Source organism: Hyperolius riggenbachi, chromosome 1 (assembly GCF_040937935.1).
Source record: "Hyperolius riggenbachi isolate aHypRig1 chromosome 1, aHypRig1.pri, whole genome shotgun sequence".
Classification (NCBI taxonomy): domain Eukaryota; kingdom Metazoa; phylum Chordata; class Amphibia; order Anura; family Hyperoliidae; genus Hyperolius; species Hyperolius riggenbachi.
Window position 1 is genome coordinate 300,751,256 of NC_090646.1, and position 13,589 is coordinate 300,764,844.

General features: G+C 42.3%; 1 protein-coding gene across 2 annotated transcripts in view; it reads right to left on the bottom strand.

Moving 5' to 3' along the window:
- Positions 1-6,723: 6,723 nt before the first annotated feature.
- ZFR2 (zinc finger RNA binding protein 2) overlaps positions 6,724-13,589 on the bottom strand; it is a 246,077-nt gene continuing 239,211 nt past the window's right edge. For both annotated transcript variants that reach the window (XM_068233784.1, XM_068233785.1), the window contains exon 18: positions 6,724-7,051. In XM_068233784.1, coding sequence (XP_068089885.1) covers positions 6,881-7,051 — 171 coding nt within the window. In that variant the 3' untranslated portion in view covers positions 6,724-6,880. The remainder of the gene's footprint in view (positions 7,052-13,589) is intronic.

Consider the following 13,589-nt stretch of genomic DNA (forward strand, 5'->3'; position numbering starts at 1 on the left):
AAAAAGTACTGCAAACATTTTTTTGTGAGAATTGTCTTGCTTGCTGGTGGCTTAAAAGGCATTTTATTGATAAGGTGGGAAAATATCACCTAGGAGAAAACTTTAGAGAAAAAGTGACTTGAATGAGGGCCAATAGCCCGTATCCTATTTACGTTTCTTCTGAGTTTTCTCCAACGAATTATTTTCAAACTTTACCAATAAAATTCCTTTAAAGCTCTCATCATGCAAGACATAACTCAAAATAAGTCTGATATTTCTTTACCCACTTTTTAATACCTTTTTAATTTCTAAGTGCGCAAAAGTTCATTTTTAGAGGAGATGAAAACCAGTATCTCCTGCAAGAAAACTCAGGAGAAAAGTTAATTGGATAAGGGCCAGTGAATTAGTCACTGTGACAATTATTTTGTCTATAAGTATATTAGGTAGCAGCATTTGCGTTATGAAGCCAAGTTTGTTTCTTAATTTGTACAGTGCTATGTTGGTGTCCATTAACTATGAGTTTAGTGAACAATCATTTTTCATCAGATCATTCAACCAAGGGAAAAGATTGTATTTAATTGATGCACAGCATGGGGGCTACCATATTCACTTCCTTTTAACCCAATAGCAGATACCATATGAGACACCTCGTTTCAAGCTGTTTGTGCAGCATAAACCTCTGAGGGGATAACTCGTTTGGCTGCCTAGTGCGTGGGAGTAAGGCGTTATATTTACCTGCTCTGGGTGGCTTCTTTGCTTCCTCCACCGCCAGCTCTGAACTCTCGGTAGGTCCCATCATTTCCGATCACATGACATTTTATGTAATCGGGATCCAGGAGACCTCGTCAGCGGTGCAGCGCCACCCAGCAGTGGAAAAGGGGAGATGGAAGAGACTCTTCCATCACCCCTCTTCCTCCACCGGGTGGCACTGTAACGCCAACAGTCTCCTGGATCCCAATCACGTCATACCATGTTTTTAGAACATAGGAGACCTGCAGGTATAACCCCTCTGCGGGGGAAGAAGAAGCAGCGATCCAGCCATCCGGACAGTTATGCATGAGCGCTCCCTGCTGCCACCCCTACACTGCCGAGCCTGTCAGGGCGGGGAAGCCACACTTCACCAGCGACAGGTAATATTCAGCCCTGCAGCCAGATACAGTTTTACTTTATTTGGCTGCTAAATGGTTAAACACCACAAGTTGCTTGGTAGCCTGCAGATCTTTCAGGCAGGAACAGTGTCACACACTTGAAACAAGAATGCAGATAATCCAGTTACTTCAGAGTCAGAAAGATCTGATCGGCTTGCCTGTTTAGGGCCTATAGATATGTACACACGTCTGATTTTTCTGAACGACTTGTTCAAACAGGTAGTTCGATCGTGTGTACGTTCGATCGTTACACTGATAGCAGCAGCTTTGACTGATCTGCTTGGCAGATCCGTTGAACTGTTGTTCAAACGACAGTTAGGTCCGTACATGCGTACAAACAACTTTATGTATTAAATGACTGATCAAGCGACTTGTTCTTTTGAATGTCTATCAGTTGGACACTAGGCACATACACGCCATACTTTTTCAAATGACTGTCAAACCCTCCCGCGGGGCGGTCGTTCTGCCGACAGCTTGTACTCACACGGGAGGGTCTGACGGACCAGTCGTTTGAAAAAGTACGGCGTGTGTACACGCCTTAATAGACATTCAAATAAGTTGTTTGATCAGTCATTTTATCTAGTCCATTGTTCTATCCAGTCCATTGTCCATTATCAAGTTGGTTAATAGACATGTAAATTAGCATATCAGCTGCTTTGTTGGTCAGTATGCACATGTAGTGCAAACTACAAGTCATTCAGACTTCAAATTGTTCAAACGACAAGTTGGACGCGTGTACGCACCTTATGGCTAAAGTATTAAAGACAGATCATAACAGCCAGGCAATTTGCATTGTTAAAAGGAAATAAATGGCAGCCTCCATATCCCTCTCACTTTTGGAGAGTTCCCCAACCCTGTCCTCAAAACCCACCAACCATGCATGTTTTGCAGGAAACCACAAGCATTCACAGGTGGGGTCCTAATTTGTTTATCTTTATGCAAACCCTTGCAAAATGATATTTGATCATTTGGATGGTTAAAAGCAAACTGAAAGTTATGATAAAAAAAACTCCTCTTGTAGATAGAGCTGTTTGATGAGGTGACCTAATTCTGCATTACATCCTGAAACTAACTTTGAAGCCATTTGCTACACCAGGGGTCTTGAGCATTACTAAGCTGTGAAATTTATTGTTACAATTCTGACATCGAGTAGGTTATGTGTACAATCTGTTTATTGTTGATATTTCAAATGTTATATGATTGCAAACACACCATTTTACTTGCTGAAAACAAATACAATCTTTAAGGCTGCTTACACACTAAGACGTTACAGGCGCACGTTCGTGCTGCCTGTAACGCTCCCCCAACGCACAGCAATGTAACAAGTGGGCTGTTCACATGTAACGCTGCACGTTCTTCCGAAAGTGCAGCATACTATAGCGTTACAGCGGCTTAAGCCGCGTTAGACTGTTTGCACATGCTCAGTCATGTTGGGGAGGAGCGGAGAGCGGCCAGGCACATGGCTAATTAATATTCACTGCACGTTGTGACGTGCAGTGTTTACTTCCTTGTGCGGCGATTGGCCGGCGGGACCACGTGATGCCGCATGCGTCCAAGAGTACGCATCACAGACGCCAGAGTGAGCTGCACAACGCGGCTCACTCTGACGTCCACATCGAAGAGCCCTGCGTTAGGTGCACGTTATGCGACCTTAACGTAGCACCTAACGCATCGTCTTGGTGTGCAAGTAGCCTAAAATAAGAAAATTAATGGTTTCCAGATATATTTCTTATGCCTTACCTTGTAAACCCCCACATGGAGGTGGTAAAATTGGTCCATTATTTGGACAAGTGAGTTGGATGAAAGCCAACAGATTCTGAATTTTATTGACAGGTTGTGTATGTAAGCTCCCATACTCCATGGAAGTGATAAAATTGGTCAGTGAAAGCCAATCAAAATTGAAGGCTTTAGTCAGTGTGAAATTGAGTTTGTCTAACTAACCCTTTATTGGGTACTAGCGTTTGTATTATGAAGCCATGTTTGTAACTTTGCATAGTGCAAGGTAAAATTATGGCATTACATGAATCCATAATTAAAATTTACTTATCTGTCAGATGTATGGCATACACAAGATTAATAATTCTTTACAAACGTTAAATTTTGATATGCTAATTTTACCACTTCTACGTACTATGAGAGGTTACATACACAATCTTTATAGTATTCAAAACCTGTTGGCCCTCATACTACATGTGAGTAGTAAAATTGACCAAGATTGGATGCGATTATCTACCTTAACCACTTCACCCAATGCACTAATTAGTGCACAAGTAGGACGTTTATAAATATCCATTTTGCATGAAGTGGCTACCTTTAGGCTTCTTCCTCCACTAGGACGTTGCGTTAGATGCTACGTTAAGGTCGCATAACGTGCACCTAACGCAACGCATAGTGGGGTTGAAGCTGGACGTCAGATCGAGCCACATTATGCGGCTCTTCATGCGTCCTGTGATGCGTACTTTTGGACGCATGCGGCATCACGTGGTCCCGCCAGCCAATCACCGCATAGAGCGGCGCTCCAGGAAGTAAACACTGCACGTCACACCATGCAGTGAATATTAATTAGCCGTGTGCCTGGCCGAGGAGGAGAAGGGGAGACCTCCTCCTCCAACATCACTGAGCATGTGCAAACAGTCTAACGCGGCTTAGCCGCTTATAACGCACAGCATGCAGCACTTTGTTTTTACCTGCTGCGTTACAATGTAACGCAACGTGGGCACTGTGAACAGCCCATTCATTTTTCATTGCTGTGCGGTGGGCTGCGTTACAGCCCTGTAACGGCTAACTGTGAAAGCAGCCTTAAAGGGAAGGTTCAGGGACGATAAAAAAAAAAATCCACATCCACTTACCTGGGGCTTCCTACAGCCCATGGCAGGCAGGAGGTGCCCTCGGCACCGCTCCGCAGGCTCCCGGTGGTCTCTGGTGGTGCGCCCGACCTGGCCAGGCCGGGGGTCTTCTGCGCCCCAATCTGCGTCTCACTGGTGCGCGTTGTCATCGGACGTCCTCCGGGTTGTACAGCCCGGAGGACGTCCAAAGAAGTCAGCGCGCACCAGTGAGACGCAGATTGGAGCGCAGAAGAGGCCCGACCTGGCCGACGGCTTGGCCAGGTGGGGCGCGCCACCGGGAGCCTGCGGAGTGGCGCCGAGGGCACCTCCTGCCTGCCACGGGCTGGAGGAAGCCCCAGGTAAGTGGATGTGGATTTTTTTTTTTATCGTCCCCGAAACTTCCCTTTAATAGACGGCCCTGTTGTAAGCATTCCTGTAAGTATCCCACCTTATTATTTATACAATCAATTGCAAATATTTAGGTATACTATTTCCTATTATTTTTGTTCTCCTAATATCTCTTGTATATGTTTAAACTACTTCAGATGAGCTCCACTTGTTTAACAAAATGGCATCCTTATCACTTACTGAGCATGCAATCCAACAATAATTAACCACTTCACAACGGAGGGGTTTTACCCCTGAAGCACCAGCGCAATTTGTACATTGCAGCGCTGCTTCCATTAATTTTTTACTGTGATATGATTGGTTATTGGGGACTGGGGTCCCCATAACCAATCATTGCACTGCAGAGCGGGGGTGTGTGCGCGCGCACGGGTCGCGGGGGCGCGCGATCGCGCGCTGCATGTTTGTTTACATTTATTTGTTATCAATGGAGACTGCTTCTGTTTGAAGCAGTCTCCATTGTGTCCGCAATCGGCGCGTCTAATTGGATTTAGGAACGCTTGTTCCTAACATCCAATTAGTCACCTGCTGTGCTGGCTGGAGTGTGCGCGCGAGGTCCCCGCCCACTCCCAGCCAGTAAACAAATAAGTGCGCCTTTCTCCGTCCCTGGGGGTGAAGCAGTGCGCAGAGGGACGGAGAAATTTAGCACTGGGGGGGTAAAGTGGTTAAACTACTGTATATATAGAAACCTTTTTAGGGCACTCATTAACAATACAATATTTTTCCAAGATGCAATCAGATTTTTACACTCAGATTGTACAGAAAAGCATTCGTATGTGGAGAAAATTGACATGAAAGGATTCCGTGGTATCCTAAAATATTCCGTGGTATCCTAAAATACAACATGGGTTATACAGCATGTTGTATTTTAGAATAGTATCTGAAGAGAGAAAGTGCCTTTTTTTTAACACTTATGAGATTACTAGTGACCTTAGCACGTTTAAAAACGGGCTAGGTCTGTCAGTAATCTGCCGTGCGCGCGCATGCCGCCAGCCACGCACACGCTGCGCGCACGCACTCACGACCGCCCCTTCTAACCCAGTCTTCCTCCGGCTCTCGGCAGTGTCTGAGTCTTGTCCCTGCACATGCGCTGTGCTAAAAAGCACGGACACACGGACAGACGCAGGGACACTTGCCTATTATTAGGTAGGATATAATTGGCTGTCAAACACTTGTAACCTGAAGAAACTGATATAATCCACAAAATTTCTTGTGTAAAAAGCTTTTTGCGATATCCATGCATGTCTATTTCTACAAGGGATATGTACCACTTATACTTTTTTTTTTTAATCAGGATATTAATTTACAGAAAATCACTCTTCAGATTGCCATTAACCCCTCTCTATTCTACGTGGTTATAATGTGAATATCCATATTACACATCATTTTAGCCTATTCTGGAGAACAAATAATATCAACGCTGCACAGACCTGTGTGGGGATTTTTTGGGACATGCACGTACAAATGGTTGCCTGTAACAGCAACTAGGACCAACAAAGTAGATTACCCTTTTTTAAAAAACAAAATGAAATTTCCTTTTAATTGAGTATGCTACAACAAAAGGTCTTTTCCACCCTCCCCCTTTTTATTGTGTTCCCACTATTTCTACTGTATCATTTATTTGAATCAAACTAAACAAAAACTATTTTTAAAAAATGCATTTGATTTTAGAGTTGTGAGATACATTTTCTAAAGAGAACTCATTTTTCAAACTATAGATCATAAGTAGAGTAGGTATACATGGTCTTTTTAATAACACAAAATGTTATGTAGCAACTGCTTATAGGGCTGCTCACTGAACCTAAGAGAGAACTCTATGAGTGTGCACCATCATTTCCAAAGTCAATGTAGATCAGCTCAGCATAAGATACTCCTCTGCAATGTTTAGAAAAGCTGATGCATACCCAAATACCACTGTTACAGTTACATATAAACAGTCCATGAGCAGGCTGCAGCAGTCACATATAGAAGGAACACAGGCATTAAGTGCCGGCGTAGAAATATCCACAAACTACTTTTGGATCACATCTCTTGACAATACGTTTTTGTAAAAGAAAAACAAATACCTGCAAGATAGCAACTCAAAGTTTACATTACAGGGTAGAAAATGTGCTTAAGTTTTAGCATAGTTTACCAGATTAATGTTTACAAAGCTTCACACAATTAATGCCGTTTTCCTGCTAGCATGTGCATCAACAACTGGTGGAACTTGCATATGTACATACATTACTTTCTTTTCAACACAGTGTGCAGCATGCTATTGGCAATGCTAAAAGAAAAGTATAAAACTGTGCCACTTTGTATCTGGCCACTTACACAAACAAATCAGATGCATGCCTATGTTAAAGAAAATAGTTCCAAAAGCATTGTGTTGAAAGCATTGTATTGCACACGCTAGTGAAAAGAGGTTGCCACAAGGGGGCCATCATTTTGGAAAGTATATGTACGCAAGTTACAATGAACACTAAGTTTGGACACACTATTTAAGCTTCTAGATACAAAAAATGTTTACGTGCACAAATCCTACTCCGTTTGCTCAGTATTTTCTTTTTTGTCCTTCTTTTCATCTCCCTTGGCAATGTCATTACTGTCTCTTGGACGTTTCCTCTTCTGTCTGTTTACTCTTGACGACTGCAAAGGCTCCATACCCAACACCTTGTAGATTTGTCTGAATGACATCATCCTGAGTGCTTGCTGATAAGAATAATTTTTATGGTTAGTATTTTAATGTGCTCAAGAATTCATTCAGACACCGAACATTTATATTGCGCTTTTTTCTGGCGGACTAAAAAAAGGTGCCCATTATCAGTTTTTAGTGATTGATCGTATTTTTGATCAGGTCATCCAGAAGGGAAAAAAATATAGTATTTAATCGGTTTAAAGCATAAGAGGGCTCAATCTACCTCTCAATATCAAAAACAGTTGTGTTCATATGAATGAAACAAAACGGTCATGCTAATTGACTGTTTCTTTAAAGAGAAACTCCGACCAAGAATTGAACTTTATCCCAATCAGTAGCTGATACCCACTTTTACATGAGAAAAATAATGATTTTCACAAACAGACCATCAGGGGGCGCTGTATGACTGATTTTGTGCTGAAACCCCTCCCACAAGAGGCTCTGGTACCGTACGGTACTCTGGGCAAACTGCCACAATGTAACAATGTTCAGACAGGAAATAGCTGCTTACAGCTGTCTGTTAAAGCCAGACCAGCTACATAATCTGCCCACAGTAACAATGTCACCATGTAAAACATGTCAGAATGTGAATCTGGGAGAGGAAAGATTTTACAATGAGCAAACACTGACTAAATCATGTATACATAATTATTGTAAAAATGAAGCACTTTTTTTATTACATTATTTTCACTGGAGTTCCTCTTTAAGTAAACTTGATCAATATTGTGCTTGTACAGAATCTATTGGGCCCACAAGCTGCACTGTTTTCATACAATAGGATCTGAACAATTGTATTAAAGATACAATCGACTAAAAGAAAAATTACTGTTAATGGGCACCATTGGAAATATGAGTCTCTTGGATCATTATTTCAGAATAACAGGAGGTAATACAATGGTAAAGATAGAAAAAGTACAGGGTAAAAGGACTTAACACCAGCCTCACTAAATACAATTTAGCTTTGCCCAGAAAAGGTAGCAAACCTGGAAAGCCCTCTTAAACTGTCGGGTATAAAATCAATTATTATTATCTGGTAAACAAGTAACAAGGATGCAAACCAGGCAATCCAAAATTTAAAAATACTACTATTTTTCTTGTTAATAAATGAATGATCATTCCCCAGTTTACCTGACTTATTTGGTACACACAAAATTTGGTACACAAAAAAAGGAAGTTGCAGGGCATGCTGTCCTTTTTTTTTGCTTCTCTACTTCCCCTCAGACTTAACTAATGCAGCCCGATTGGCTGAAGCCTCTTTCCCTCCTGTTTTCCCCTCCCATACCTCTGTTCCTCTCTGATTGGCCAGACAATGCATACACAATCAGGCAGAGGAGAGTAAGGGAGGAAATGACACCAGGATTGACTTCAAAATAGCCACAGTTAAAATGAGAAATGCTAATTTTTTTACTGTAGAATAATCACTAAAATCAAAACGTGGACAGTGCAATACATATGTTATGAAAGTAGAGCAAGTATTTATTTACTTACACGGGTTGGCCAAAATAATGGAAACTTCTTGAAAATCAACTAAATATATTTTAATATGGTGTAGGTCCACCTTTTGCGGCAATTACAGCCTCAATTCTCTGAGGTATTGATTCATACAAGATGTGAATTGTTTCCAAAAGAATTTTAGCCCATTCTTCAGTTAAAACACCCTCCAGTTCTTTTAGAGACGATGGCAGCAGAAATCAACTTCTTACTTGAATCTCTAATAACGACCATAAATGCTCAATGTTGAGGTCTGGGGATTGTGGTGGCCAGATGAGATGCTCAACTTCATTAGAATGTTCCTCGTGTCATTCTTTAACAATTCTAGATGTATGGATTGGGGCATTATCTTGAAAGATGGCATTCCCCTCCGGAAACAGTTCTTGAACCATAGGATGAACTTGGACACCCAAAATTCCTAACTACTCTTGGCTGTTAATACTTCCATGAAGGGAAATCATTGGCCCGGTGGATTTCCAAGAAATAGCACCCCAGATCATCAAAGAACCCCCGCCATGTTTTACCGTTGGGAGAAGGTAGTCTGGATGAAAATGCTTCTTTCGGCTGTCTCCAAACGTACACTCGGACGGAGGTCGGAAAAAAGGTAAACTATGATTCGTCAGAGAAAATCAAATTTTTCCACTGTTCGAGGGACCAATTCTGGTGGTTTCTACACCACTCTAAACGCTTAGAAAACCTCTGCCCTCAAAGACAAATGTTTCAAATTGCAGTTCTTCTGTGGAATCCAGATTTGTGCAGCTTCCGAACAGTTTTTGTGGAAACTGGGTTCTGTAGGTGTTCATTAAGCTCTGCAGTGATTTTAGGAGTCGTGGTCTTGCAAGCTTTTCTAACAATTAAATTTAGAGTCCGACAGTGTCTCAGAAAACTTCAACTTTCGGCCACAACTGTGCTTTGCTGAGGACGTTTTTCCTTCTCTTTCAAAGGCAGTCATTACTTTTGAGACAGTACCTCTTGAAATGCCATGCATTCAGGCAGTTTCTGTAACCAGGGGCGTAGCAATAGGGGTTGCAGAGGTTGCGACCGCATCGGGGCCCCGAAGGGCCCTCCGTCAACTACAGTATTTGCTCTCTATTGGACATGTGCTCATACTAATCACTTCTATAGATGCTTTGAATAGTAGTAATCATTAACAAGCTGTTCCCCATCCCCTTCTTGCACCTCTGACACTGTAATTGCCATTGGCAGGTTTTGGTGCGCTGTATCAATTTATGTATAGAGTGCTTGAGGGGCACCATTGTAAAACTTGCATCGGGGCCCAGAGCTCCTTAGCTACGCCACTGTCTGTAACAGTAGTGCCTGCCCTACGAGCACCAACAATTTGGCCTCTTTGAAAGTTTGAGAGATCTGCCATTTATATAAATTAAAACCAACTTTGGTTTAAATATCTGTAAAAAATTTTTTTTAAATTAAACATCAAATAAAAATAATAAAAAAAAAATTTAACATATGTCTTTTTTTTCAACATATTTTATTTGGTTTTCAAAAAAATACAACATCACGGGTGTAAATTACCCGCCTTCAGAGGTAAAATGAGATCTGTATACAAAGATACAACAGACTGGCTTACCAGCTATATACTAGCAAACTACCCCTACTTGGTGTCCCCTCCCCCTCCCTTTCCCACCCTCAGCAGTCATTCCTTGTCGATCAACTCAACTGTGTGCTCAATATTTCACTAGTGATTTTCTACCGAGGTTATCATCTTTCAGGGCCTACTTTGTGATTTCCAATCTACCCAGTGTTCCTTGAAGTTGGGACGTACAATACCAGCCCGTATACTTAAAGTGTTCCATAAGCTCGTTCTTTTCTTTCGTAGTGAAGGAGGCTAGGATAAAGTGTTTCCAGGTAGCGAACAGGTGTTTGGTCCTTTTTTCTTTGTGTAATAGAGCATCCAACCTGTCCAAATTAAAGAGATGAGTAATTTCCTCCTTAACATCCCATACTGTGGGGACTGTATTATAGATCCATTTATTGAAAATTGATTTCCTTGCAGCAATGATGATGAGATGAGATAAAGGGCTGAGCGTTTTTCTCATTTGAGCTGTGTTTGAGTCAGGGACCTGGGCTGGTTCATAGTGATTAAATAGCAGCGTTGCAGTATTTAAATCCAATTTTACTTTACATAGCTGATTTATATAGACACACACCTTAGACCAGAAGGATTGGATATGAGGACAGTTCCACATGCAATGCAGGAGATCAGCTTTGGGTAGTTTACATTTAGGGCATTCTGCTTTATATCCTGGCGGGGGTGTCGTGTACTTGATATTAAAGGCATATTTTGCCCTATGTATGAATTTAAAATGGGACTCCCTCCAATTTTCCCCCGATATTAGCTTTCTTATCACCATTGCCCCAGATAATATTTTACTTCCTATATCTGGATCGGACAAATCTTTTGTCCATGTTTTAAAAATCGAATTCTCACTTCCTGATAGATGTGTCTTTTGAAGAGTGGAGTGAAGTTGAGACAATGATAGTTTGGTTAGGTGGGAGCCTAGGAAACTATCAAACTCATTGAGTTGTAAGAGGGAAGCAGTATTTCGTAGTTTGCTCTTTATGTGGGCCCTTAATTGACCATAGTATAAGAAGTGGTGAGGTGGGAGATTAAAATTTTGCTTTCAATTCTCTAAAAGACAAAAATCTTCCTTCCCGAAGGTCTATTAATTGTCCCAGCCTAGTTAGCCCTCTCTCTTCCCACTCTAGGAAGCCCTTATGCGTCAATCCTGCAGGGAACCCCGGGTGACCCCAGAAGGGCATATATTTAGTGATTTGGTAACATGTTTTAAATTTCTTGCTAATCTCCCTCCAGGTAGTCACAGTATCTCTTATTATTTTGCTGCTTTTCAGTCTGGGGGGAGAGGGGAAAATCCTCCGTGCAATAAACCCGGTAAAGTCCAGGGTTCTGCATAAGCTTTTTCCAGTGTGGAATTAGAGAAAATGTCTCACCCATTGATCCAGTCTCTTGTATGTCTAGTCATGCATGCTAAGTTGTAGTGTCGATTATTAGGGATACCTAACCCTCCCCACTCTTTAGGTAATTGTAATTTCCAAAGAGCAATGCGTGCCTTTTTGCCACCCCAGAGGAAAAGTGTAAACGCTCTATTTAAATCTTGTATGTCTGAGTGTTTCAAGAGCAGCGGTATGGTTTGCAGAGGGTATAATAGTCTGCCAAAGCTGACAGATTTTATCAAAGCGGCCCTGCCCATTAGATTGATCGGAAGGTTTTTCCATGTTTGGAGTTGGCGTTTAATGTCAACCATCAAGGGTGAATAGTTAATTGCATAGATTTTGTCAGGGTCTTTATTAAACTGTATCCCTAGATACCTGAATTGGGAGCATATTTTTTACAGGGTAGCTAGTTTGGTTTCGGGGAGAGGCATTTTTGGACAGGAACATCAATTCACACTTCGACACATTCACCTTGAACCCACTGGCTTGTCCGACCTCTCGTATTAGGTTGAAAACCTTGTCTAATTGTATGTCTGGGTTGTTCAGAAATAGCATGATATCGTCTGCAAACATAGCCTGTGACAGCTTATAATCCCCTATATTTATCCCTTCAATTTGATTCTCTAGTATCTGAGTCAGTGGGTCTAGAGCCAGGTTAACCTCCTTGGCGGTAACACCGTGTGTGACACGGGGTAAGCCGCCGGAGGGTGCCGCTTAGGCCCTGCTGGGCCGATTTACATAATTTTTTTTTTGCTGGACGCAGCTAGCACTTTGCTAGCTGCGCCAGCACCCCGATCGCCGCCGCCGCACGCCCGATCGCCGCTATCCGGTGCGGCGCGCCCCCCCCCAGACCCCTGCGCTGCCTGGCCAAGCAGTGCCAGGCAGCGCCAAGGGGTGGATCGGGTCTCCCAATGACGTCCCGACGTCATTCCGTCCCTCTTTCTTTGAACGGGATTTCCTGATCGCCTATCGCCGGAGGCGATCGGCGGGGCTGGGGGGATGCCGCTGAGCAGCGGCTATCATGTAGCGAGCCCTGGGCTCGCTACATGATTTAAAAAAACAAAACAAAAAAAAAACTGCTGCGCTGCCCCCTGGCGGTATTTTTCATACCGCCAAGGGGGTTAAACAAGAGTGGAGACAGGGGGCACCCCTGTCTCGTGCCCTTTTCTAGAACAAACCTAGAGGATAAAAATCCTGGAGTATAGATCTGTCCCTGAGGGTGGGTGTGCATTGCCGTAAGGAGATTTCTAAATGATCCTGTGATATTCATTTTATCTAAAACCATGTTCAGCCAGTCCCAATGAACATTGTCAAAGGCCTTCTCGGCGTCTATCAGTAATACTGCGTATTCTTTGCATGTGTTTGGGTAAGCCTTAGCGTAATCTTGTGCAATAAGTAATTTGCAAATGTTGGCCACTGCTGATCTTTGGCGAACAAATCCAGTTTGGTTGGGGCTTACCAGCTTAGGCATAAACTCAGCTAGCCTGTCAGACATTATTTTGGACAGTATTTTAAGGTCCTGGTTAATTAGGGATATGGGTCGATATGAGCTAGGTAGTAAAGGATCTTTTCCAGGTTTTAGGATGAATTTTACATAGGCTAAATTTGAAAAGTTAGGATATATGCCTTTAGTGAGTATATGGTTAAAGTGCTTGACTAGTACAGGGACTTTTTCTTTTTTAAGGATTTTATAAAATTCTGATGCAAGTCCATCAGGGCCTGGAGCCTTGTGATTAGTTAGTGTTTTGATGGTGTAGGCGACCTCTGCTGGGGTAATTTCGGCATTTAGAGCTGAAAGGTCCTCCTCTGATAGCTTAGCTAGTCTGGTCCTGTGTAGATGATCAAAACCTTTGTCATTGGGCATAGTATTTGGTTCTTTTTTATATAGCGAGGAATAAAAGTTTTTAAGAGTTTCATTGATTAACTTAGGATCGTGTGTCACTATTCCTGAGTCAGTGCGTAGGCCAGAAATTACTGTATTAAGGTGAGGGGGCTTTGACAAACGAGAGAGCATAGTGCCCATTTTATTTCCGAACGTATGAAAATAAAGGTCTCGATAAGATTTGATGAATCTATCTCGATTTTTTA